The 27,650-nt window shown below is 43.8% G+C and overlaps 2 protein-coding genes across 5 annotated transcripts in view; both read left to right on the plus strand.

Moving 5' to 3' along the window:
- ACSBG2 (acyl-CoA synthetase bubblegum family member 2) overlaps nt 1-6,928 on the plus strand; it is a 61,891-nt gene extending 54,963 nt beyond the window's left edge. For all 4 annotated transcript variants that reach the window (XM_036760486.1, XM_036760476.1, XM_036760489.1 and 1 more), the window contains exons 13-16: nt 2,182-2,399; nt 3,061-3,200; nt 3,389-3,635; nt 4,797-6,928. In XM_036760486.1, coding sequence (XP_036616381.1) covers nt 2,182-2,399; nt 3,061-3,200; nt 3,389-3,635; nt 4,797-4,870 — 679 coding nt within the window. In that variant the 3' untranslated portion in view covers nt 4,871-6,928. The remainder of the gene's footprint in view (nt 1-2,181; nt 2,400-3,060; nt 3,201-3,388; nt 3,636-4,796) is intronic.
- A 14,757-nt stretch (nt 6,929-21,685) lies between these two features.
- The window catches only part of LOC118850850 (long-chain-fatty-acid--CoA ligase ACSBG2-like), a 64,046-nt gene continuing 58,081 nt past the window's right edge, over nt 21,686-27,650 (plus strand). The window contains exon 1 of the mRNA XM_036760498.1: nt 21,686-21,698. Within this exon, the coding sequence (XP_036616393.1) occupies nt 21,686-21,698 (13 nt within the window). The remainder of the gene's footprint in view (nt 21,699-27,650) is intronic.

Consider the following 27,650-nt stretch of genomic DNA (forward strand, 5'->3'; position numbering starts at 1 on the left):
CAGGCCTGGTGCTGGGATGGAGGGAAGATGCCAAGGCCTTGTCACTTAACAGTTCCCAGTCAATAGTGTTGGGACCAGGAACAAGGAAGTTACAGAGAAAAACAGGAGAACTAGGATTCATGCGGCGCTTCAGTGCCCGCGGAGCGCTTTGCACGTGTCATGTCATAAGACCCTCACAACAACCCTGTGAGATAGATGCTTTAATTATCCTCATTTTACAGATGAGGAAACTGCAGGTCAGGATGGATAAGTGACTCGCCCAGGGTCACCCAGCTAGTAAGTGTGCGAGGCAAGCTTTGAACTTGGGTCTTGCTGGCGCTACATCTGCCGCACCGCCCGGCTGCGTTCTAAATGGGAGCTTGGCATCAGAGCTGGCAGGGATCCAACCCGTACCTGAATAGAAATCCCTTCTGCAACGTACTTTGCAAATAGACATTCAGCCTTTGCTTAAAGGCCTCTAGAGATGGGTGGGATCTTTCTATCTTTTAAGGCAGCTAATTTCATTTTGGTTTAGCTGTGATAGATAGAGGAGGTTTTTCCTTCCCTAAATTTGTATGTCTCCACATCCTCCTTGTTCCTAATTCTGCTCTCTGGGGCCGAGCAGAATGAGTCTAATCTCTTTTTCCAGCCCTTTAAATACTTCCACAGTCCTTCTTCTCCTCTCTGGACTAATATCTTCCTTAAAATGCAGCAACCAGAACTGGACGTGGGATTTCAGAAGGGGTCTGACCTGGGGAGAGGATAATGGAGCCATCTCATGATTTAGCCTAAGATCTCTTAAGTTCTTTTGGGGAAAAAAATTGTGGCTTTTTTTCTATTTATTTTATTAGTTTCTTATTTTTATTTTTCAATTTACAATGAAAAAATTAGTCTATTCCCACCTTCCTTCAGTTGAGCAGATTTTTTAAAAAGCTCTCTATACATTGTGGCGTGATCCAGTCAAATAAATTCCTCCATCAATCATGTTCAAAAACCTATGGCTCTTTGTGCATTTTAAGATCACCTCTGTGTCAGGAGGCAAAGGGCGTGTTCTGTCTTCATCCTTTTGGGTTCTCAGTTCATCATTGGGTTGCTCAGAGTTTTAAAGTTTTCCTGAGTGGTTTTTCTCCAAAATATTCTTGTGGGTGTAGAAATTGATTCCCTGTTTCTGTTCGCTTTTGATCCGTTTTAGTTCGTTAAGGTCACTAACTCTTTTGACTCTGGGGTCAAGAGGTTCACCCAAATTCCCAAGATCTATTTTTCCCAGGAAATGTTGTCTGGCTAAATCTTCCTCATCCTGTACTTAGATGCTTGGTTATGTGGACCCAAGAGTAAAACTCGACATTTGTCCCCAGGCAGTTGAGACCCTTTGGAACCCTAACATTGGCCATCCATCTTCTGGGTTCAGCTTAGTTTCGTGGTATCCAGTAGAGGATTCTTTTCCACTCTCTCTTGTCCCTAACAAGCGTTACCCTTTGCTTGGGTGTCTTTTCTCTGTCTGCTGGGACCTCTCTGGATCTTTTCTGGGCTCTCACATTGCTGGCTTCTTGCTGTTGCACCTGTCCTCATCAAAGTGGCCAGTGTGGATTAGAATTGCCTGCATGTCCCGGAGACGGGGGATGAGGGCTTGGCTCCTGAGTTCCACTGTGCCCCTCCTGCTAAGGCACTTAATAAATGTGTATCGGTTAGTTGGTTACCTATTGTAGTAGAAAGAACCCTGGGCTTGGGGTCAGGCAAGCCCTGCGTCTGAATCTGGGCTTGGACACGTTCTCTAACCTGCAACCTATAAACCTGTAACCAGTTTTCCAATCTGTAAACTGGGTATTAATCTTTGCATTACCTGCTTCATCAAATTATTATGGAGAAAGCTCTTTGCAGACCTTAGCACACCATTGAAATTAGAGCAGCTGGGAATAATAGTGTACGTTCTGCTTAAGCTTTATTGTTTGTATAGTATTGACAACATTCTTGTGAGAAGGTATTTTTGTCCCCGTTGTAGAGAAGAGGATACCAAGGCCCGGAGAGGACAATCTCCTTGCCCCAGGTCACGGGTTGGGTAAATGGCCAAGCTGGGCTTGGCCTCTATCCCTTCTGACTCAAGCTCGGAGCCCTCCCCACTCCGCTGCCTTGCTCTCTGCAGACCCGGGTCGGTGATTGGACCGAAGGGGACTTGTTTGTCAGTGTGCTCCTCTCTCCTTACAGCTGTGGGAAGGTGATGCATGGCTGTAAGAACCTGATCCACCAGAAGGACCAAGAGGGCATCGGGGAGATCTGCTTCTGGGGCCGCCACGTCTTCATGGGCTACCTGGACATGGAGGACAAGACTAGGGAGGCAATTGATGACTGGGGCTGGCTTCACTCTGGAGACCTCGGGAAGATGGACAGTGATGGCTTCCTTTATATCACAGGCAGGATCAAAGGTAACCTGTGGGAAGGAAGGAAGGGAGAAAGGAGGAAAGGAGAAAGGAAGGATGAAGGGAAGGAGGAAGATCGGAAGAAAGGAGATATTAAGCTCCTACCATAAGGCCCTCCGCTAAGCGCTTGATGAATATTTCATCTGATCCCTATGACAACCCTGAGAAGTAAGTGATATCATTCCCATTTTAAAGGTGGGGAAATCGAGGCAGACAGGGGTAGAGGGATTTATCCAGGGCCACACTGCTAGCAGGTGTCTCTGAGGTCACATTTGAACTCGGGTTTTCCTGACTCTAGGCCCACCTAGCTACTCCTGAGTTCAAAGCTGGCTTCAGACATTTACTAGCTATGTGACCCCTGGATGCGTAATTTAATCTCTGTTCCCTTCAGTTTTTCCTCATCTGTAAAATGGAGTTCATTATAGCACCTACCTCCCAGGATGGTGAGGCTCCAATGAGAGAATATTTATAAAGCGCTTAGCAGAGTACTGGTACACAGTGGGTGGTATAGAAATATTAGCTAGCTATCGATCATGACGCATATTACGGTCCATAGCTTTGATCTAAGTTCAGTTCTGGGCAGCAGAGGTTTCTTTGGAAACTTTTCATTTGGTCCTGGACTTGTTGACCTTGGAAGAAAACCCATTGACCCAGTGCTTTGTTCCAGAGCTCATCATCACCGCTGGGGGGGAGAACATCCCTCCTGTCCCCATTGAGGACTTGGTCAAGAAGAAGATTCCAATCATCAGCTTTGCCATGTTGGTGGGTGACAAGGCCAAGTTCCTCAGCATGCTCTTAACCCTTAAGGTAACCTTGGCTCTGGGACATGGAGGGTTTTCCATGGGGGCAGCCAGGTCTCGAGACTTGGGCTCTGGAGACCAAGAGGGAAATCCCCCAACCTCTGACTCCCAGAACTGACCTCTTTACTTGAGGATCTTCGGGGTAACTTTGGGAGCTTGGGTAAAGATTGCCTTTGGCGTCTCCTCCTCCAACAGAGCCAGGTCAACCCAGATACCGGGGAACCCAAAGATGAACTTTCACCCGAAGCCCTGGATTTTTGCCGGAAGTTGGGGAGCAAGTCAAAAAAAGTGTCAGATATTGTAGATGGCAGAGACCGCCTTGTTTATGAAGCCATTGAGAAGGGCATTGAAGAGGTGAACAGGGAGGCTATCTCTAATGCCCAGAAGATCCAGAAATGGCTGATATTACATAAGGACTTCTCCATTGTTGGTGGAGAGCTGGGTAAGTGGAGGTTGCACGGGGTTCTCGGTGCTGGAGGTGGTGTGGGGTGGGCAGGGCAGGGCTTGACATTCGGAGGAGGAGGAAGTTGGGTTTCTGGGGATGGTTCAGATTCTGATAAGCTTTCCTTAGACAAACCTAAGTGATCTGAACATCACGAGCTGGGCATTGGCTTCTTCCATTCTCCTTTCCTCGTAGCTTGGTTGGCTTCTGCCTCAGGGCCTGCAGTGCCACTGTGGATCTTGACTGGCGTAGTGAGGATGTGTGTGAATAGGAAAAAGCACTCCTCTCCACCAACACAAAACACATGGGGTGAGGGCTCTAAAGCCAGAAGGGACCTGAGTCCATATTTTACAGCTGTTTGGAGGACTGGGCAGATGAAGGGAAGGAGAAGTAATAACTGTCAGAGGCAGGATTTGAACCCAGGTCTCCTGTCTGTAGAGCAGTTCAGTACCTCTTTTTGTGTCTCGGACCCCTTTGGCAATGTGAAAGCCTGTGGACCCCTTCTTAGAATCCCATTGGTACATGTATAAGATAAAATGCATAGGATTACTAAGGGAACCAGCTTATCATAGACACTTACCAGAATATTTAAAAATATTAAAAAGGAGAGAATATTTAAAAAGGTTCCCAGACCTCAAGTTAAGAACCCTTACTCTCTTGTCCTTCATTGTCCTTTCTGCTGTATCATGGGTGAATGGAAGATTCCTTTTCCATAGCTAATCCTCCTTCCTATCTATCGCCCCAGCTTCTGCCTTCGGTTACCCCTGCTTCTCTCATTCCCTGTAGTCATTGTCAATAAACCTTTCTTTATAGTGCACTCCCTTTTCCACAACTACCCAGAGAAAGCAGGGAGAGGCTCTTCATGGCCCCATTTTATAGAGTAGGAAACTGAAGAAAATTAAGAGAGAGAAAATTAAGCAGCTTTGCCTCCCTCAAGTTACATGCCCACTCAGTGGCAGAACCAGGATTGGCCCAGATGGGCCTCCTGACTCTTACCATCTGCTGGGGGGGCGCGGTTATGAGGCCTGGAGCCCAGGCATCTGTTCCTGGCCCTAAGTCCGGCTTGCCCTCCACCACTGACCTTGACTCCTCTTTCCCCAGCAGCAGCTTCCACCTCATCTTGGTGGGGGGAAAGCCACAGTCTTGACTTTTCTCCCACAGGTCCCACCACAAAACTGAAGAGGCCGGTAGTGACCAAAATGTACCAACAACAGATTGAAAGCTTCTACCAATAGCTTCAGGCCAGCCGGCCAGAGGCTGCCCGTCCTTGTAAAACTTAATTTTTCCAGCCTGGTAGGCTGTGTAATGAACATTTCCAATCCTACAGACTGGTGCTGATGTCTCTGTCCAGGCCCACATGTCTGTCTGAGGCACATGCTTCTCTGCGAGTGAATGAAGAGAGAGTTTTATTTGTATATGCGTTGTCCATTATATCTCTGGGTGTTTAGCCGTCCATGTGGTCTGAGTAACTTCCTTGGGCTTGAGAACCTGGGCTTTGGGTGGGTGGACCCACCTACATCCACTTTTCCCTGCTGTCCCCTTGCCCCCGGGGGAGCCTGTGGGTCAGAGCATGTTAAATTATTAATTTATTCTTTACCAAAGTTTTTCAGCATTGAATGTCAAGTACCTTGTCTGCCTGCATCCAGGAAGGAGAGGGTAGAGATGTGGGTATGGGCCTCTTGTATCAAGTAGAGAGCTTTTGACATTAAACATACAAACCTTTCTCCCTTTCCAGCTTTCTCAGGGCACATCCAGGAAAAGAGGGGTGAGTCACAGCATCCCAGTGGGCAAACAGGAATCCCTCCCTCTCTCTCCCCCCAGTTTCACCAACATGATGGGTGTTCCTTCCAGTCCCTTGGTAGGTGGCTATTACTGGGCTGCAAGCTGCACAGGTGATTATACTTGTGGGTTGCTTAGCCCCTGTAGCTTTTCCCCCTTCCTGCCCAGACAAGACCTGTGAGGCCCCCTGGTAAACCAGACCAGCCTTACTGCATCAGTGTGACAGCCAACAGGGACCAGATGATCTTGGAGAGACCATGGATGGGTAGCCGATACCAGCAATTATTCCCCCATAGGCCCTTTGCCACCCCCCCACCCCGTATTAATACGGACCTATCGTACAGTGCAGGAATTTGACTCCTTTCCTGGAATGTACCAAAGACAAAGTGGAGTGTGGAATAAGGGGCCATTTTGGGAGGGTGGCGGCCAGTGGGATTTCCAGGTTGGGATAGCTTTGTACAGGTTACAATTTTTCTCATGCAGGATCTTGGATTTAGAGTCAGAAGTACCTTTGGCGACAATCACTCCTCCTATTCCATTATTTTATAGATAAAAAAACTGGGGACCAGAGAGGGAAAGTAACTTTCCCAAGGTGACACGAGGTTGTAAGGGGCAGAAGCAAGATTCAAACTTGGGTTCTTAGACTGCAAAGCCCCTGCTCCTTTTCCACTATAGCATGATGCTTCCCTTTCCTCCTCCAGTTCCAGGAAGGGCAGCGGGAGACTTTTCCCTGCTTTTCATGCATACTAGCGGTGCTCAATGTAAAATGATGGGTCTGGATGACATGACTTTCAGCTCTTTACCTACAGTCCCCATCAGGAGTTTTATGGAGTCCAACCAATTCCTAATAAGGTGGTGATGAAATTTTTAGAAAGGAAATTGAAATTGGTTTCTCCAGCCCTTTCAAAGCAGCGGGAGCCCAGAGGAGCCGCCAGCCTTTCCTCTATACCAGCAGTGGGTGAGCACCATCACAGCCATGACAGTTAACCTCTATCTAGGGCTTGAAGGTTCGCAAATGATTGCCTTATTTGATCCTCATCTATGAGGAAGGTGCTGATGTTCCATTTTATAGATGGGGAAACTGAAGCAGGGACATACATAGTTAGTGTCTGAGGCTAGATTTGATCTTGGGTTGACCTGTCTCTCCAGTGTAGCACTCTATGCTATGCCACTCTGTGCTAAGCTCTGGTAAGTGCATCCGTGCCCTTTGTGAAAGCCTGGGGCTGGCAAATTGAAGGCACCTTGATGAGTTAAAAGGCTTGGGGCTTGAAGGGCCTGGTAAGTTCTATCAGCAGGTGACAGATGGCTCGGCAGGGGCCTTGGTCTTTTTGGAGGGGCCTTGGTCTTTTTGGAGGGATCTTGTCAGGAGATGAGGCTGGCCTTTAAGCTCAGGAAGCCAGCAGTCAGCCCTTGACTAGACTACCTGAGACTTATGTCTTCCGAAATGGATGGTGGAGCTCGGATGTCACTTTTCACACATGCTGTCAGTCAATAAAGCATTGCTTTGACCAGTCCCTGTGGTGGTCTTTGTTCTTTCTGGTTGGGGCTTTTGTCTTGAAAATGGCAGCTTTTGGATTCCTCGGTGGCATGTGTGTATGGCATCTTGGCAAATATCCTCTTAGATTTTAATATAAAGTAGCAAATTTTGCCAGACTAGCCTGAGGCTCTCCTTCCTTTCCTAGCTCCCTACAACTTTCCTGTTTTGATGGATCCATGGTTTCACCAACATGGGGGCTTTTTCCATGGAGACAAATCATACCCTCCATGCTATTGCATCCTGGGCTATGCTTGACTAAGTCTCCATAAATCTTACATAAAGTTGCCACTTGGCATGATGGACATCTTATGTGTCTTCAATAGTCCATGGATACCATGGTGAGGCTGTTCCTCTCTGTCTCCCTTTCTCCGTGACTGGCCTGTTGCTGTTCACCTTTGCAGTTATAGGGGATTATAGTATTTGTGTCATTGGAAGGGCCCAAGTCCCACTGCATCAGTTCACAAACAAAACTGAAGACCAGAGAGGGAAAGGAGATTGCACATGGGCAGTATGTAGCAGAGCTGGGATTTGAACCCAATTTCTAAATTAAGTGCTCTTCCAACTGTCTTTTGAAACAGAAGTCAAATAAAAGCTGATAGGCTTTCTACCTTCCTGTCTCAATGCAATCTTCCCCTACTCCAGATATAAAAGCCCTCTCAACTGCGAAGGTTTAGAAGCCCTGACTTCGAAGAACTTGGCTAATACTATTTTATGGGGGGTAGCTTTAGTTGTGAGGAGTGCAGCTGGTTTCAATGGGGAGATTGATGAGGCTGTGCCTTGTGACGAGGCTCTCCTGACCTAGTGCTCTTAAGAAAAGGGTCTGGGCAGCCAGGGGTAAAGGAGCTGAAGTTGCCTCCAGGAATCGACACCCCATTAGGCTGCTTGGAGGCCCTCTCCTCCAGTCTGTTCTGGAGGAAAGCCTGGCTATGTTTATAGGCTTGTAGAATTGGAAAGGACCTCAGAGTTCATCTAGTCCAACCCCTCTCCCATCCTTTTACAGGTGAGGGAAAAGGGTCAGGGAAGTTAGGTGACTCACCTGAGGTCACACAGCTGGTAAATGGTAGAGAAGAGAGGCCCTCACTGGTCCTAGGTTTCTACCACAGTAAAGTGAAAGGGTTGACCCTGAAGGTCCTTTTCATCCCCAAATCTGCTTCTCAAATAAGCTGCCTTGCCCTTTTCCTTCTCCTCTGCTCTATTACATTAGGTATCATAGTTTGCATGATTGTTATAGGATGTAACAAGCTCATGGAGATCCCCTGAACAGGGAAGAACTCCTCTCAGAGATGAGTGCTATTGGAAGTCCATAGACATGTGGAGCATCAAAACTGCTGGAGACAAAGCTGTGGGGTGCTAGTAGCTAACAACGATAGTTCTAAAAAAGATCAAGACAAGTGAGAATTTTGGACCAAATCTGTGGCAAGATTAAATTAAATTGGGGTATGTGTAAAAGTTCTACCCTTGGGTTAAAAAAAATTAACCACAATAGACATGTTGGAGTATGGGGGTGGGACGGGTGGTGAAACATTGTCCTTTGCAAAAGATGTGGAGCTAAAATCAAATATTTCAGAAATGAACTAAATAGCCTAGCTGTCTACCCCCCTCCCCCCTCGCCCCAAAAAGATCTGGAGGTTTTAGTGGGCCAAAGAATTCACATGAGTCAGAAGTGACACAGTTGCCCCCAAAGCACCTCAACCTTAGAGTGCATTGAGTGGCATAATGGTCGGAAGGAGGTTTCCTCAAAAGTACCGTGTTCGGTTTGGGCGTTCCATTCTGGAAAGGATGTTGAACATCTGTAGTAACACTGTAAGAGAGTCACCCTGATGATGGGGGCGGGGCAGGGGGTTAGAGACCAGGCCATATGAAGATTGGCTGAAGGAACAGAGGCTGTTTAGCCCAAACAAGAGGAGACCTGAGGGAAGGACAGTGATGAGAGTGACTCAGGAGACAGATGGTGAGATTTGTTGTTCTGAGGGCATAACTGGAAACAATGGCTCCGAGTTGTAGAGAGACAAATCTCAGCTCTGTGTAAGGGAAAAAAGAACTTAAACGATGAGAGGTACCTCAGAGGTATCTCAAAGATGACCTGCATCAGGAACATAGAAGGATTCTGTGATCTTCAGGGATGGTAGAATCAAATGCATTGCCCTTTTCCTTCTACCTTGCTCTATATTACATTAGGTGTTGCAGTTTGTATGATTGTTATGGGATGTGATAAGCTGGTCATGGAGAATGTGCAAATGAGACCTTAGAGGTCACTGAATCACCCACTCTCCCACCCCACCACCTCTGATTTTCTAGATGAAAAACCTGGGCTTCAGATTCCCCCAAGGTTCGCCCAAGGACTTCACTACGTCTCACTTGGTCTTGGCTCCAACCATCAGCTCCACAGGTTGGACGACCTCTGAGGTCACTTCCAAAGTGTAGAAGTTGTGGGAGTGGAAGTGGGGGGAAACAGTGACCGTGCCTTGTAGGAGGAAGAGGATGGGCAAAGCCAAAGGAGTCCCTCTGACTTTAAGAGAGCAATTCAGGGAAAAGAAAATCATCTCTGGGCCGGAGACTGTCACCCTATTGATGTCCCAGGAGGGCCTTAAAAAGCAGATGCTGGAATTAGAGATGATCCTTATGACAGAAGGAAGGGGGAGGGAGGCCCCTAAAGGAAAACTTTGGGGCCATCTCCGAGTTCTCGAAAGTGTTTCCCTCTCCTCACCCCATTGAATCAGTTATTAATTCCTATTGATTCTTCATGATTCTCTTACCTCTGCCCCTTTCCCCTCATACTGCCGTCACCCTGGTTGGTTGCTCATCATCGCTTATTTGGGCTAGACTCAACTAGAGGCTTTGTGTTATAACTCCTGCCTGTTCTCTGTGACAACTTTCTAATTAGCTTCCCCTGCTTCCAGTCTCTGTTCTCCAGTCCAATCACTATACAGCTGCCAAGAAAAAGTCTTCCTGCTGTACAGTTCTCAAACCGTGTAGCTGCTCTGCTCAAAAAATTTTCAGGCTTGTGGAGGATAGCTAGTTCTGCTATTCCTTTCTCAAAAGTACCGTGTTCGGTCTGGGCGCTCCATTCAAGAAAGGATGTTGAACATCTCTAGTAAAAGTATAAGAGGGTTACCCTGACGGTGAGGGGGGCCATTTTTGTCTCCACCCCAGAGGATTCCACTCTTTCAGATTGCCATCTAGTGCGTTTATAGATTGGGAGACTTATCAGCTGGTCCCTATGGAGCTTATTCCATATTGATCAATCAGTCGAAAACGAAAATAAAGTCATATCTTAGTCTACAATTTGGCCTCAATCTACCTCTGCAATCTTCTTTGGCACTGCCTGCGTTCACCTACTCTGTTTTCCAGCCAAAAGGAGTGTATGCTATCTTCTGGTCTTTTCTAGTTGGTGTATTTGGGCAGTCGTCCCTGTGGCTGGAACACATTTCCTTCTTCATCTCTGACTGCTGCAATTCTTCTCAGCCTAGTTCAGATGCCAGCTCCTACAGGAAACCCTCCTTGAGTACATACCACCCATTCCCCTCGGTCCATTCTGTCTACTCAGATTGTCGTCTGCCCCTGTCACACTTGTTAGTGTTTTCTTGCCACTTTTAGTTCATATGCTCCTTGAGGTCAGGAACTCTGCCATATCTTTGTTTCTACAGGGCCTTAAACATCAAGGAATTGTCTGAGCAGATCAGGTTTGAGAAGAACCCTGCTGGTATTAGGAAGTCTCGATTTGACTTGGAGAACACAGGGCTTCAGGGTAGCCAATATCATAGAACTCACTAAAATTTAAAGTCCTTTGCCAGACATTCAAAAGCTTCTATAGTTCAATGCCGCCCTGACTTTCAATTCAACCAAATTTTACTAAGAACCTTCCCTCTGGGGCAGCTAGGTGGCGCAGTGAGTAGAGCACCAGCCCTAGAGTTAGGAAGACCTGAGTTCAAGTGCGGCCTCCGGCACTTGACGCAGTTACTAGCTGTGTGACCTTGGGCAAGTCACTTAACCCCAATTGCCCTGCCTTCCTCCCTCAAAAAAAACCCAACCATTTTTTAAAAAAAGAACCTGCCATAAGATAAAAATGAAAAAAAAAAAAAGACCCTGTCCTCAAGAAATTTACATTCTCCTGGGTACAAAGCCCATAAACAAATATAAAGGAAGTCCAGGAGGGAGAGAGCACTAAGAAACTATAGAGGATGGGACAAGGCTTTGTGGCAACATCTGAGTTAAGCCTTGAAGGAAGACTTAGAATTCTGAGAGATGGAGATGGAGAAGGTGAGTATTTTAGGCATGGGGACATTGGGAAAGAGGTGAACATCTCAGTGGGATAGGGGCGAAGAGACAGGAGATTTACGAGTTATTTCCATCATTTCGGTCCCTTGAAGAACCTGGGGCTGAAGTAATAAAAGAGAAGGCTGGGAGGGGTAGGACTCAGGCAGGGTCTGACCTGCCCAGGTAGCTGAGGGCTTGGGGCACCACCTGGTGTCTCACCTCGTTATGGCGCACCGACTTTCCCAGAAGGAAAGCTTCTTAATGCTCCTGTAAAGCAAGTGCCCCTGGGGGACAGAGAACCCATGCACTATAATGAATTGTGGTGGTGTCTTATCCCTTACTACTCTCAACTGTGAGTTCCATGAGGGCAGGGGCCCCGGACCCTGCATTCCCACCATAAACATTTCTTTTATATTGTAGGTGATCCAGCTCTTACCAGTGCTAAAGTGAGTAGGTTCCCAGACCCAAACAGCCTGTGGGCCTTCAGAAGGGACTTGAGAAATTACAGGGCTCCTACGTTGTCCGCTGAGGGGCATTTGGATGCTCACGGGGGACAAAAGCGGGCTATTTGACAACAGACCTGTGATAACACGGGCTGGAGAAAAGGCCTGTGCCTCCGAAGGGTTTAAAGCTAGAGGAGAAAATTGAGTACCACTGTGGGAAAGGGACTTACCCAAAGTTGCACAGACGGTTAGCAGGAAAGTAAGGATTTGAACTCAGGACCTCTGACTCTAAATAAGGTCCCTTCTCTTCTCTGGGTCTCAGTTTTCCCATCTGTAAAACGAAGACTGGATCTGATGATCTTGAAATCTCTTGGGAAGTACACCTTGCCTGGGGAGGACGGGAAAGGCTAAGAATACCAGGGTATTAACCTTCCCCATGTCCCAGAGTGACCCTCCAGGTCAAGAGAGTCTTACTCTCTTTTAGCCCTTTTGGGTCTCCTTTTGTGGCCCAAGTGGGTGAAGAGCTGAAGAGCTAAGATGGGGGTCAGCCTCACCCTTGATGCTGGGGCATAACAGGAGCCTGGCTCACTTTTCAGGGGATATGAATACAGTGTCCTCACAGAAGCCCTCCCTCTTGCCTCTACCTCTCCCTCCTCATTCTGCCCAGCTCCTCAAATCCTAATTCTACAGGGAAACCCAACCGGGAAGAATTTGTGTGTGTGGAGTAAAGAGACTTGCCTAGGATCACACTGTGGGTTAGTAGGAGGACTGGGACTGGAATCCCAGGCCTCCTGACTCTCCTGCTACCTGGCAATGCATCCCCAGTGCAGGCCACCTGGTTTATTGGGCAAGCTCACGCACAGTTTAGTTACACATCTGTGGCCAATACGTTAGAGTTAACCTTTAAATCTCTTAGCATCACTTTAGCAATAATCACTGAGACTAGGAGTTCCCATTTCATTCATAGGGTTTAGAACTAGAAGGCTTAGAGGTTTCCCATTTTATGGATGAGAAAACTGAGTCCCAGAGAAGACAAGTGAATCGCCAGAAGATACACAGGGAGTCAGCATTCAAACTCAGGTCTTCTGGCTCCAAGTCTGAGGTTCTTTCTATTCACCATGTTGTCTCTTTCATTAAACACATGTGACCTGGGGGTAGTTTAGAATTCTTCACTGATAGTTACCGTGCGGAAAGCAAAGGGTCTTCTTGTGAGCACTCTGGCGATGCCGAGAGGTGCCAAGGAGCTGGCGTGAAGGCCTCAGCCCCCTCGGGCTATATGTGGCTCACTATGGGATGGGCTGGGTTGAGAAAGGTCACAGTGATGTCATAAGTGTTGTCTGGCCAGGAAAGTTCTGAGAGTCTGAGTTCCTCTTCGAAGGTCAGGAAGTGACCAGCCTCCCTGCTACCAGCATGCCATCTGTCAGCCAGCAGTGACCAGATCTCAGAAAGGAGGAGAATGTTAGCCTCCCCCAGCATTCCTGTGAAGGGAGCAAAGCTGGTGGAAGGGAGAACCATCTTGAGGTTCTAGGTGTTCTAGTCATGTTGTTTGTTGGCTGGTGAGGGACCCGATGGTGCATCCTATAGAGAGACAGGTACTGAAGGTTCTTAGTACTTAGACAGGTACTTAGCCCTCGGAATGGGGGGGAGGGGACACACATGGCCAGGGCCACAGGGAGTCATGCACCCATTCTTGTAGCTGAGACCTCTTTTATGAACAAATAACAAACACCAATAACCAGCATTTGCCAAGGAACCAGACCCACCCAGTCCTTATCCTGTATTGTACCCTATACCCTACCCTGTACTGCTAATTTATAGGATCATAGAATCCGGCACTGGAAAGGGCCCTAAGGAATATCTGGTTTAGTCCCCTTATTTTACAGTTAGTAGGGTGGCTTGGTATAGGGGGAGAGGGCTGGGTCAGGAAGTCCTGGGCACCTCCAGCATGTAAGGATTGTGTGATCCTGGGCAGATTACCTAACCCCTCAGGGGCCTGGCCGACTCTCTAAGACTGTGCATTCTGAAACACTTGAGGACGGGGAGCTCCCTGCAGTGGGCTGGAAAAGAAGAAAAGAACAATGCAGAGCTTTGCAGACAGGGAAAGCGGGGCCCAGAAAGGAAAACGACTTTCTCAAGGTCACCCAAGATATCTTTTTATACGTGCAGACGCTTTATTTCCTCAATGAAATGATGAATCTCTCTAAGGATCCAGTCTAACCTAAGAGGGCAAAGGGTATAATCTTGGGATCATATGGATATATACCTAGAGATAGCTGGATGGTACCATGGACAGAGCACTAGGTCTGGAGTCAGTAAGATCTGAGTTCAAATCCAGTCTCAGAGACTTACTATAGGTGACCCTAGATGAGTCACTAAACATCTGTATGGCTCAGTTTCCCCATTTGTAAAAATAGAGATAATAACAGTATCTACCTCACAGAGTTGTGAGGATCAACTAAGATATTTGGGAAGCACTTAACATGGTGCCTGGCACATAGTAGGCCCTTCATATATGTTTGTTTCCTTCCTTCCTCCTTCCCTCCTTCCTCCCTCCCTCCCTCTCTTCGTTCCTTCCTCCCTTTTCCCCTTCCCTCCTTCTTTCCTTCATTCCTTCCTTCCTTCCCTCCTCTCCTTCTTTCACTCCTTCCTTCCTTCCTTCTCTCCTTCTTTCCCTCCTTCCTTCCTTCCCCCCTCCCTTCCTTCCTTCCTTCCTTCCTTCCTTCCTCCCTTTCCCCCTTCCCTCCTCTCCTTCTTTCCTTCCTTCCTTCCCTCCTTCTCTCCTTCTTTCCCTCCTTCCTTCCTTCCCTCCTTCTTTCCCTCCTTCTTTCCTTCCCCCCTCCCCATGACTTGCCCATGGCCACAGAGTAGGTTTCAAAGGTAGGATTTGAACCTAGGTCTTTCTGACTCCACGATTAACTCTAAATCTATGAGCTCCAAAACTTAACATCCTGTGACACTTTAACTTGCCAAATGTAATATCCAGAGGACAGAAGAACCCCAGCCAATAGACCAAGAGATCTGGATCCAGGCTTGCCCCTTGTATGCAGTAAAGTTTCCAACAAATTATCCCTGTCCTGAGCTTAGTAGGAGAAGCTTGGAACCCCAGAACCCCATGTTAGGGCTGGAAGGGGCCATTTCTCTCTTCCATGGTTATAGGCTCTTGGAATATAGGGCTGGAAGGCACAGTAGAGAATAGCTTGTATACTCTCTGCATTTTACAGACGAGATAGATAATCAAGATTCAGAAAGTGCAAGAGACTTATTCAGCCAAGGTTGCCCAGCTAATAAGTGTCAGAATAGGAATCTGGGAAGGGAAAGGCTAATGACTCCATATTCATCACTCTTTCCCTCCTTTGAGGAGAATTAGGTCAGGGTGGAGGTTGGGGGAAGGGAGAGAAAATAAATACTTGCTCATTTGAAAAATATTTTAAAAGAAAAGAAAGAGGAAAAACTAACTAGCAACCATAAATTATATTTATATGACCATAGAAATTGATACATAGAAAATGAGGAAATACTAAAATGTCCAAATTCACCAATAGCCACACCAAGGTTCCCATTGGGCTGCTGAAGGGGACATCTGACTCTGCTTCCCATCAACTTGGGCAACCTCCCAGGGGCTGAGCTGGGGGTGGGGTGACAGAGAGATACAAGACAAGGTAGATAAAACCAGAAGTGCAATAGATGCTGCTGCTTCTAACCCTGGGCCTGCTCTGTGCCCTACAGTTCTGAGAACGGCATCAATGCAGCTATAAAGAGAAATCTAAGAAGTTTTGATGAAAGAAAACTGAGGCAGAAGAAACTCAACTGGACATGAGTAAACCAAGTGAGTTTATTCCCATTAAAACCTCTATCCATATCTACAGATTGGGTGGGTAACAGAACTGCTGGATCAATTATTTCTCAAATGTATTTGTCCCTGAAGCTTCTGTGGCTCGAAATGAGTTGAGGGAATCTGTAAATGTTGTTTTGGGGGGGTTGGAGAATGGGATCTGGAATGCCATCGCCACTGAAATAAAAGAGGATTTGGGAAGTTTCGGAGGAATAAGAGAAGAAATTAAGACTTTTCGTTCAGAAAAAAAAATCTGCTTATAATGCATCCATTCATTCATTCAACAAATATTTTTCAAACATCATGTTGAATCTTAAGCTGAACCTTAGGTCAGAGGCTCCCTTCTAGGGCCTTTCTAGTCCCTTCTAGGTCTAGAAACACATTAGAGACCTCCCCCTTATGTGGTTCCCTGACTCCCAACCAAGTGAAACCTGGCAACATCAGAATCTGGAACTCTATCAAAGGTGACTATCAATTTCCCTCACAAGAATCAAAACATACAATAGTGTTATTTACACACTAAAAGGCACAGAAAGGAGCTATGGTCTAAACCCAAGAGTGTTCCTTCCTCTGCCTCCCACCTGCAGTTAATCACCCTCCCTCCTGTGACCTACCTGTATAGTCCCCATAACTTACAGTATTATCCTGGACGGGGCCCCAGGAAGGGGCAGGGTTCACTCCTCCGCATCAGCATTCTGTACTATTCTTTGTCTTTGTTGTTCTTTGTTGGTTCTCTCTGTATCATGTTATTGTGTCATTTTTTTTCATGATCATCTGTCCAGTTCCTAGGAGGTATCATGAATTCTTCTCAGTGCTGGCCTTAGGCAGAGAGGGCCAACCCTTTCTTTTATTAGATTATCCTTTTTTTAGTTTATTTATTTTTAGCTTTCAATATTCACTTCCATAAGTTTTAAATTTTCTCACCCTCCCTCCCCCCAAATGGCCTGCAATCTGATATGGTCTCTACATATACATTCCTATTAAACATTTTTTTCACATTAGTCATGTTATATAGAAGAATTATAACAAGTGGGAGGAACCATGAGAAAGAAAAACAAAACAAAACAAAGAAAATAGTCTGCTTTGCTCTGCATTCAGACTCCATAGTTCTTTCTCTGGATGTGGATGGCATTTTCCATCATGAGTACTTTGAAATCATTTTAGGTCCTTGCATTGCTGAGAAAGGCTAAGTCTATCAAAATCAGTCCTCTCACACTGTGGCTGTTACTGTGTAAAATGTTCTTCTGGTTCTGTTCACTTCACTCAGCATTAGTTCATATAAGTGTTTCCAGGTTTTCTGAAATCCATTTTTGTTTCTGTTAGGACTGCTGTGTACCTCTCCATCCTATTTCCCCCCTGTTTATCCTACTCTTTCTCTCTCTTTTCACTCTGTCTATCCTTAAGAGTGTTTTGCTTCTGTCTACCACCTCCCTCAACCCACCCCCACCCCTTCTCTTATCCCCTTCCCCTCCTACTTTCCTTTAAGGTAAGATGGATTTCTATACCTAATTGAGTGTGTTTGTTATTCTCTCTTCAAGCCAATTCCAATGACAGTAAGGTTCTAGTGCTCCCCCTCACCTTCCCCTCCACTGGAAAAGCTCTTTTGTGCCTCTTTTATGTGAAATAATTTATCCCATTCTACCTCTCCCTTTCCCATTCTCCAAATGCATTCCTCTTTCTTACTCCTTTTTGTTAGATAACATCCCATCATAGTCAACTCACACTCATGCCTTTGTCTGTTTATGCCTGTAAAACTTGGACAGTCTACCAGCGCCATGCCAGGAAACTGAATCACTTCCATCTGAATGGTCTTAGGAAGATTCTGAAGATCGCCTGGCAGGATAAGATACCAGACACTGAGGTCCTTTCTCGAACTAAACTGCCAAGCATTCAAACTCTGCTTCAGACAGCACAACTACAGTGGGCTGGCCACATTGTTCAAATGCCAAACCTATGCTTGCCTAAAAAACTATTTTATGAAGAACTCACACAGGACAAGTGTTCACATGGTGGTCAGAAGAAGTGATACAAGGACACTCTCAAGGTCTCTCTTAGGAACTTTGGAATTGATTGTGTGACGTGGGAGATACTGGCACAGGACCGCTCAGCATGGTGTGTCCACATCAGAGAAGTTGCTATGTTCTATGAGCAAAGCAGAATTGAAGTAGCTCAAAAGAAATGTAAGATGTGCAAATTTAGAGAATCCATCCCAAGCGTTTGCACGGACTATTTGTGCCTGACCTGTGGTAGAGCATTCTGAGCTTGTATTGGTCTGATCGGACACAGTTGGATGCACTATAACTTGACTCTAACATAATGATGTCATTTTGATCCTCTTTGAGAATGAAGGACAACAAACCAACTCCTTCTAACTACCTTAATAATGATAAAGTTATTAGAAGTTACATGTATCTTTTCCTAGCTTAACCTTATTGAATCCCTTATGATTTCTCTTTCATGTTTCCCTTTTTTTATGCTTTTCCTGAGAGAAATTTTCTAGTCTGCTCTGGTCTTTTTGTCAGGAATACTTGAAAGTCCTCTATTTCATTGAATATTTATTATTTTCTCCTGAAGGATTATAATGTATTTAATATTTTTATTTATTTTTATTATTAATTAAATGATTGGCATTGATTATTTGATTAATATTGTTATGTATTATTTAATATTTTATTTTCCCCCAATTACATGTAATTAAAAAAACATTTTAACAATTTTTAACATTAGTTTTTTTTTTAATTTTGAGTTCCAAATTCTCTCCTTCCCTCCTTTGTCCCTCACTGAGAAGGCAAGCAATTTGATATAGGTTATACCTGTTCAGTCATGCAAAACGTATTTCCACATTAGTTATGTTGTGAAAGAAAACATGGAACAAAAAAACCCTCCCAAAAATAAAGAAAGTTTTAAAAAAGTATGCTTTGATCTGCATTCAGACTTCATCAGTTCTTTTTCTGGTGGTGGATAACATTTTTTATCATATGTCTTCCAGAATTGTCTTGGATTGTTGTATTGTTGAGAACAGTAAGTCCTTCACAGTGGATCATTGTACAGTATTGCTGCTGTTGCTACGTACAATATTCTCCTGGGTCTGCTCATTTCATAGTAACTTCCTATGGTCACAATATATATATATATATATATATATATATATATATATATATGTGTGTGTGTGTGTGTGTGTGTGTGTGTGTGTGTGTGTGTGTGTGTGTATTTGTGGTTTGCTCATCTTCCAATCTATTTCTTGACTTTTAATTTTATATTAAAGCTGGGCTCTGCTCCTAGTGGGCATAGTCCCAAGCTTCAAGTCTTTTTGGCAGCTAGTTCTAGGGGTCTGTAAGTTTTCAGTTCTTCCAGGATGGTATGATCTAAGGAGAAATGTGTTTGTTACTCTCCTGGTCTATACTCCGGTCTGTGAGCAGTCACAAGCACTCTTTTCTACCCTGGAACCATGACCAGGGCTCCTGCTTCCCTGTGGCCGTAAGTTCTGGCATACTATTGCTCCTCCTCGCCCTAGGACTTGACCCAGGACTGGGGCCTAGATCCATCACGTATGAACAATTCAGCAGAGTCCTGCAGTCAGTACTGGCAAAAGGACCCCTGTATTCTCCTTCTGCTAACCCCTTACTATCTGTGGGCTGAGAGCTCCAGAGCCATTGCTGCTGATTCAGTTGCCCTCAAGGCCTGTTGCTGTGCCTGCTCTGGACTGAGCTGCACTCTCACCTTTCCTGCCAACCTCAGTGGTCTTGGGCTGGAAAATTGTTTCACCTTGTCTGTTTGTGAGTTCTGCCATTTCAGAATTTACTTCAAGGCCTTATTGAGAGTTTTCTCTGCCATTTTGGCTTTGCCCTCTCCATTTGCCATTTCTATGACTCCCAAGATAGAAAACACTTCCTTAGCCACCACTCCCATTTATGTGTTGTCTTTCCCTATTAAAATGTAAGCTGACTGAAAGCAGGGATTGTCTCACTTTTGTGTTTGTATCCTTGATATCCAGCACAGTGTCTGGCCCATAGTTGGTGTTTAATAATACTTTTTCATTCATTCACATACAATCTAATTGCATCTAATCTAAATAACAATCTTATACAATCTGAAATCACACAAGATTTTTGTGGTTACCATTTCATAGCTGAAGGTGGTGAGCTCCCAGAAAGTGGAAAATAGAGCTAGGTGTTTCCATGGGTACCTCAGGGATGAGTGTAGTTACTTATGAATTTTGAAAAGAAAAAAGATTGGAAAGTGTTGACTGCCGATCTAATTCTCATCATGGAGGGAAAACTTATCTTAGGATGATTCGTGTTGAGTTTGTAGTCTATTAAAACCCTGGAACTTTTTCATATGAACTGTTGACCAGACACACTTATTTTGTTCTATAGTGATGGAGCTGATCTTTTGAACCAAAGTGTAAAATTTATTCAAATACAACTGTGAGCTTATCCGTTTAGATGTTCCCTCCAATGAAGCAGATATGAACTTATATGTGTCTATCAATTCTGTGTGAATCTTTTTCTTATTCTCCCATAAGTTTAACAGTTGAGATCTTGATCATTTTCTCAAGGATACCAGAGAGAGTACTTGAGCTGTCCCCTTGTTGTCTCTTGCCCACAATACATGACCAGCCCGTTTTTTCTAATAATGTATTTCCCTTACAACATTGTCTATTCTTGTTCTTCTCTGAATTTATTCATTGGTTCTAGGTCGATTCCTGTTCACACCCGTCCTGATCCTCTTCATTGCCTTCTGATATTAATTTTCAATTCTTTGGAAGAATGTGTTCCATATTTTGCCCCCATGTAGCACCCCCAAGATTGAAGGTGGGTTTCTATTTCCTTTTGACTCCAATGTCATTAAAGGAACTTTGAATTTTCCTGAAGGCAATCCAATCCACTGTCCTCCTTTTGTTCAATTCTGGGTCCAAGTCATTATTCATTCTTATACTATCTCTTCTGGTATCCAGAGCAATAGACAAACTCTACAAGTTGAGTTTTCTACTGCATATTATAATCTAGGGTTGTAGACATTCTTCATCCATTTGGTCTATTCTGTGTGGGTGGTCACGCCAAATTTTTAAAAAGTGGCTACAGAGATCTCTTTCAGGAAGCTTTGCAGGGTTCTAGAGCTTGATACAACCACTCAGTCATTCAATAAGCATTTACTAAGTACTTATTATGTGCAAAGCACTGCACTAAGTGCTTGGATTACAAAGAAAGGCAAAAGATAGTTCCTTCTCTCAAGGAGCTCATATTCTAATGGTGAAGATAACATATAAACAACTGTGTACAAATAAGAAACACAGGATGAATTGAAAATGATCAACAGAGGGAAGGCATTAGCATTAAGGAAGATTGGGAAAGGCTCCTTATAGAAGGTGAGATTTTAGCTGACTTGAAGGGAGCCAGGGAAGCTGGGAGGTAGAGTTTAGGAGGGAGAGCTTTCCAGGCATGGAGGACAACCAGTGAAGGTATCTGGAGTTGGGGGATGGAGTGTCTTGTGTGAAGATCAGCAAAGAGGTCAATGTTACTGGATTGTAGAGTAGGGGTGGGGAGTAAAGTGTAGAAAGACTGAAAAGGTAGGAAGGGGCCAGGTAATGAAAGACTCTAAAGGCCATACAGTTGACCCTGGAGGTAATAAAGAGCCAATGGAGTTTATTGAATGGCAGAAGGGAGGGTATGATATGAGCAGACATGGTTTACAAAGATCATTTTGACAGTTGAGTGGAGGATGGACTGGAGAGACTTGGGGAAGGACAATTGTAATAGTTGAGGTGGGTGAAGTGATGAGGGCCTGTAATGGGTGGTGGCAGTGTCAAAAGAAAGATGGTCATGTACAAAATATGTTTTGAAGGTACCATTGATAAGACTTGGCAACTGATTGAATGTGGAGGGTGAGAGATAGTGAGGAGTTGAGGGTGACACCGAGATTTCAGGCCTGAGTGACTGGAAGGATGATATATAATAATGGAATTATAAAATAATATAATTCCATAATAATAGGAAAATCATGAAGAAAGGGGGGCTCGGGGAGAAAGAGAGTGAAATCAGTTTTAGACATGTTGAGTTTAAGATATCTACAGGATATTGAATTCAATAGGATCAGTGGTCAGTTAGAGGTGGGAATCTGCAGGTTAGGAAAGAGGTTAGGGCTGGATGAGTAGATCTGAGAATCATCAGCATAGAGATGATAATTGAATACATAGGAGTGGATGAGCTCACCAAGTGAAATAGTATAGAAGGAGAAGACAAGAAGGTCTAGGACTGAGCCTTGGGGATACCTATGGTTAGTGGGCTTGACCTGAATAAAAACCCAGGAAAGGAGACAGAGTGGTATGGAGAGAACCAGGACCGAACAAAAGCCAGCCTACTGTCATTTACAAATGGGACATTAACTTTATTTAAACTTCTGTACGAAATTATTCTCATTGGTGTCGATGCCATTTCTCTTCCTCATTATCTATTTTTCATCATAAATTACTTATTCAAATAATTTAGGATTAAGTTTTTTCAATTGTGGGTCATATTATCTTCTCCTTGTTTTCTCTCCTAGCTTTTGACTAATTCTGACCTTTACTCTAATATGTCAATGGTCTGACTGTACTTGGTCAGCTGATTCAGATTGACTGCCTCTTTCACTAGCACATTTTTTCCCATCTTATAAATATATTCAATCTCATCTTTTGTGTGTGTGATGTTCATTGCTTGCCATGTCTAGTGCATGCCAATTTTGTTCTTGAAGAAAGTATTTGTGAGATAAAGGCATGAGTTTTTGGTGTAATCTCTATATCTGGCCTCTCTCATTCTGTCTTCCTAACCCATACTTTGTGATTTATTTCTCACCATTTCCACTTATTTCCCATCATTACATTGAAGTTACTGAGTATCAGAATGTATGTTAATTTAATTTGGAAAGTTTTTTTCAAGTTCTGAGGGCTTACTAGAATTTTTCAACTCCTTCATGTGCGGGCATATCCTGCATTTTTATGGTGATCTTTTTGCAAATATTTGCTGTGAGCAATGCAATCCACAAGGTGACTGACTGCCCTGTGAAGTGATCTTTCTTCTTTCCTTTCAATGTATAATAAATCCACCACCCTTTTTGACTCCTTTCTTTGCTTTTCCGTTGGAGTATCTGTGAGTCACCCTACTACTTGGCTCCAATTTCCTTTTTTCTTCTGGCTTCATTTATAGCAAGAATGTCAAGATTGATGTGACTCATTCTTCTCCCACAATATGTCAACTTGTTGGCCACTGGACAAGGATCTCATCATTACAGTACAGTACCATGACAGCCAAGTCAATGTTTACAAATGGTCTAAGATCTTTTTGATTCTTAGAACTCTCTTGTCCCTTTTTCCATCATTCTGACACCATTGCTTCAAAAGCAGGAGACCACACAGGGTTGAGGGCTCTTGTGTATTTTTCTTTGTTTCACGAGTTGCCACAGTGGAAAAAAATACTCAACAAGTGGCCAACTTCCTGGGGATGAGCCATTCCATCCAAGTAAGTTGATCCTTAGAAAGTAGACTCAGTTTATGCCAGGATCATATACCCTATTAAATTTGATGCTATTAGATATGAGCAATTCTTCTAATCTCTCTAGATCTTTTTGGATGCTGCCTCTGTCATCCAACAATTCAGTAATCTCTTACAGTCCCTTATGTCTTTCATAAAAATGCTAGGGCTGAGGTCAGAGCCCTGGAGAGTTCCTGCCACCTCTAACATCCACCTATTATCAATTACTCTCTGGGTCCAGGCCTTTAATTAGTTTTAAATCTATCTAATTTTGTATTATCTACCTCACACATTTCCATCTTTTCTGCAAGGCTAGCATGAAAGATTGTCAAATGCTTTACTAAAATCTAGCCATACTGTTGACTTATTTTTCTGATCTGTCCAGTCTCATTACACATTACTCACCTTTCTGCAATTTAAAGTACAGACAAAATGGCTTGGGTGAAGATGGAGAGAATTTCTTAACTGACTAAAAAACCGTGTTTATGAGAATTAACTGATACCTCTGAGAATGTCTGGAAAGACAATGAGGGAGAACTGAGTTAACTCGTTCAGTGGAGAAAATATTCTGAGACACTTTAGTTGCTCACAAACCCTTTCTATAACGATTTGCAAAGGTATACAGAGCACATTTGCCTGCACTCAGAATTTCACGTGGCTCCTAGCGTCATAACTGTAATAGCTTGAGACACAATATCTATACCAGCCACCAGGTGGTGCTCCAAGCAGCAACTAGGTTCACTTTCCACTGTTCTCTACCAAGTAGGCATACACATAATCCAGCTCCTTTCCCCACTCCCATTTTCTTTCCCAGGCAATCAGCAGCCATTTATTAAGAGCCTTCTATGTGCCGGGCACTATGGTCAAGGGATTTTAGCTTTAGAAAAATGAAACTCCTCCCCTCAAGGAGGGAAATGAAGATAATAGAGCTTATTTCACAGTTGGTTTGAGGATCAGATGAGATCTATGAAGTGCCTTGCACACTTTGAAGTGATATGTAAATGCTAATTATTGTTATTAGTCTATAGGGTAAGATAACATATATGTACAAGTGTATATTCAAGATCATTTTGGGAGAATGCTTTGTAGGGCGGGAGTGGAGGTGGTGGGGATGGTAATTAGGGAATTTCCCATGGAGAATAGAGCACTCAAGCTGAGCTTTGAAGAAAAACAAGGACTCTCAAGAGATGGAGGTGAGGAAGAGTCTCTAGATGGAGATGAGGAAGGAGTAGAGCATTATAAGCATGAAGGACAGTGTATGAAAAGTACAGAGAATGGTGATGGAGTATCATATATAAGGAACAGCAAGGTTCAATCTTGTTTGCCGAGTTTCTGAAGGGGGTTAGTATATAAAAGGAGGCTAGAAAGGTATTTTGGAGCCAGGTTGTGAAGAGCTTTAAATGCCAAGTTGAAGAGTCTATATTTGCTCCTAGAGGTGATAGGGAACCACTGGAGTTCACTGAGTAAGGGAATGACATGGTTAGACCTATAGGTGCTCTAGGAACACTATTTTAGAAGCTTGTATAGAAGGTAAATTGGAGAGGTGACCTGAGCCAGGAAGACCAACAAGGGGGCCATTGAAGTACTCCAAGGCAAGAGGTGATGAGGGCTAAGTGAGGAGGGGCATTTTTGAGGTAGTGTCCTTGTTGAGTCCAGTTAATGCTAGCTTGCCCTTGGACATTCAGCAAGGGAGTCTAGGGGATTTCTCTCTCTTCCCCACCCTCAACAGCCATGATAATTATAAGCTTGATACATGGTATCAAGAACATTTGCTTACCCAGGTGATTAGAGACTAGATCCCAAGTCCTTGGCTGCCTCTTCTGCCTCATGTTCCTTTGCCTAAGTACGGGTGGCTAAACAGCATTCAAGAGAGAGGGATGCTTCCAGTCTTTGTGGCTTCTGTTTGAGTCTGAGTGATCCCAAGTTGGGCACTGTTTGCCTAGGAAGAGATGTTTTCCATAAATGCTTCACAGAGAAGAGTACTGTTGTCAGGATGCTCCTTCAACTGACAGGACTCAAAAACCCATGGGAGTTGGTCATGTGACCAATAAGATGGAGGACTAGGCATTTTCTCTCATCTTCATTACCTCTCAAACTTCTCTAAAATATGAATTATGTGCTACAGGTAAAGCAATTTCAGCTTTCTCCACAGTTTAGTACACCAAGAACCCAAACAAAGTAAAAACTCAATGAATTAGTAACAAAGAAAATTAATAATCCCTAACCCATAAAGAGAAATAATTGGCAGAAGAAAAACAAAATAAAACCTGAATTTATGGTGACATGTCTCACCAAAGAAACAATAGAGAGGATATCTGACTGAGGATGTAAATACATGGAAGAGAAGGACAATCTGGAAGAAGCAAAAAGCAGTAACATTAACAGAAAGTATAATCTTCATGGAGTAAAACATAATGAATATCAAGCCCAAGAAATTTAAGAATTACAAGAAGAACACAATAAGTAAAAAAAAAACCCACCAAAACTTGAATACTCTAATGCAAGAAATAATACAAAAATAATTGCTTAGAACGTTTGATCACAGAAAACAAAGTCCCAGTTGAAACAATCCATAGATAATCTATAAAAAACAAAACAAAAAATTTATGTTTGCAAACTCCAAGAAATATAGTGGTTCCATTGAGAAACAACAAATTCTACTAGTGACAAGGAGAAAGACCTTCAAATATGAAGGAAAGGAAGTTTGAATAAAACAAGACTATTATGTACCCACCAGGAAACACAGGAAGAAATAGAATAATATGTTCCAAAGCTCAAGATGCAGCCCAACATGGCAGACCCTACGAATCTGAATCTAACTATAAATGAAAAAAAAAGATCAGTTTAAAAAAAGAAAAAAGAGGTGTTCAGACCATTCCTAGAAAGAAAACTAGACCTGAAGAAATTATCTGCTTCCCAAACACTCCAGATAATAGAAATACAAGAAGGGTAAACAAATATAGCAGCCAAGGACAACAAAATGACATCAGGGAGACCATTAAGGGATTTCTTTCTAAACGAGGAGACAAGAGTAAAAGCAGAGGTCAAGTCGAAGTGATGGGAGAGAAATGGACTTGAAATACCTTGCCTTAGGGTGGACCAAAGTTTTTTGTGGGACTAAATTACAGAATGGGAGGGTGAATAAAAGAATAAAGGGAGGATGAATACAGAGGGAAATATGGGATGTACCCTATGGTAAAGGGAAAATAACTCCCGTAGTCTCCTGGAAAGAAGGCAGCTTACAGGAGAATGAACAAGGAGGAAAGAGAAGAATTGAAAAAGGGAGGAAATATTGCTTAAGTTATGGGCCTGGACTCACTCTCCCAAACATTGATGGATATGGAAGATGGATATGGAAGAAGAAAAAAATAAACAGCTATCCTTTCCCTGACTACTACTTTGGAAGGGGTCCTATGTACATGTTTAGCCCCAGTACTCCGACTACATTTAATTTTTAAGTTTTACTGGAGCTTTTTCTTCAACATCACAGACATTTCCTAATAACCTAATGTAACCCTCTCTTGTCCCAAAGAAAAACAGTTAAGAAAAATCAACTGATGTAGCAACTGTATCTGACAGTGTATGCAACATTCTGCATCTGTAGCACCCCCCCACCTTTCTACTCAAAAGAGCTATATTTAATCTGTCCTCTGCAACTAACATTATTCATTGCCTTTAATCTGAGTCCAGCTGACTTTCAGTATCGTTCTCATTTAAATTTTTGTAGGCAAAGTGCATAATAATCTGGTCCTGCCATTCTCTTTTCTGCATCAGTTCCTACAAATTTCCCTCCATTTCTCTGAACTCTTGATGTTTGCCATGCCCCATCACCATCTCTTTTAGGAGGAAGCCAAACCTAGCCATGGAATATGAGTTGATGTCACTTGTTTGTGGCAGAAATGCAAAAATTGCCTGTGGTTTTCAAGTCACTGTAAGATTCTCCCTATTTTTTACACTTTCTGAGAAGTGAAATTCTCAGTCCTTATTCCTGCTAGTAGCTTTCATAGAGATATTTGTAGTCTCCTATCACTTACTATATCAACGAGGCTGCTTGTGACATGTTTCCTCATTTGTTTCTTTCTGCCCAGATGGTCTGTAGCATACTCCCCTAATAACATCACTTCAGTTTTCCCCTTCCACTGCCCCTTCCTCAAATATTTTCTACTATATGGATTTCTCACATAAGTATATCTTCTCCTGAGTATATGATGCTACTCCCACCAAGCCTTTTCTTTGTTGTATAGTCTTTCTGGATAAAGAATACTCTTCTACAAATGACTGAAAAATAGCTTTTTAAACACTTGCTATCTGTGGAACTCTGAGAATGCAAATAAGAAAGCAAATGGTGATCCTGCTTACATTCTAGTAGGGGGAGATGACACATGGAGGGTACTGGTGACCAGGGGTAGGTGTTTTAGTTTGGCAAATTAAAAAGACAGTTACTCTACTTTATCCCATTCCACTCTACTTCATCCTCTCCTCCCCTCCCCCATCCCCTTCCTTTTCTCTCCTCACCTCTCCTCAGCTCTAAATATTATGACCTCCTTCTAGCTAATGTTGGGGGCCAGAGGGACCCAGGCTCAAGCTGGGATTGAGGTCAGGGTCAGGTCAAACTTGACTGAGGACAAGAATCCCAGGAGGTGGTGAGTGAGACCCCAC

The sequence above is a fragment of the Trichosurus vulpecula genome, chromosome 1 (assembly GCF_011100635.1).
Source record: "Trichosurus vulpecula isolate mTriVul1 chromosome 1, mTriVul1.pri, whole genome shotgun sequence".
NCBI lineage: Eukaryota > Metazoa > Chordata > Mammalia > Diprotodontia > Phalangeridae > Trichosurus > Trichosurus vulpecula.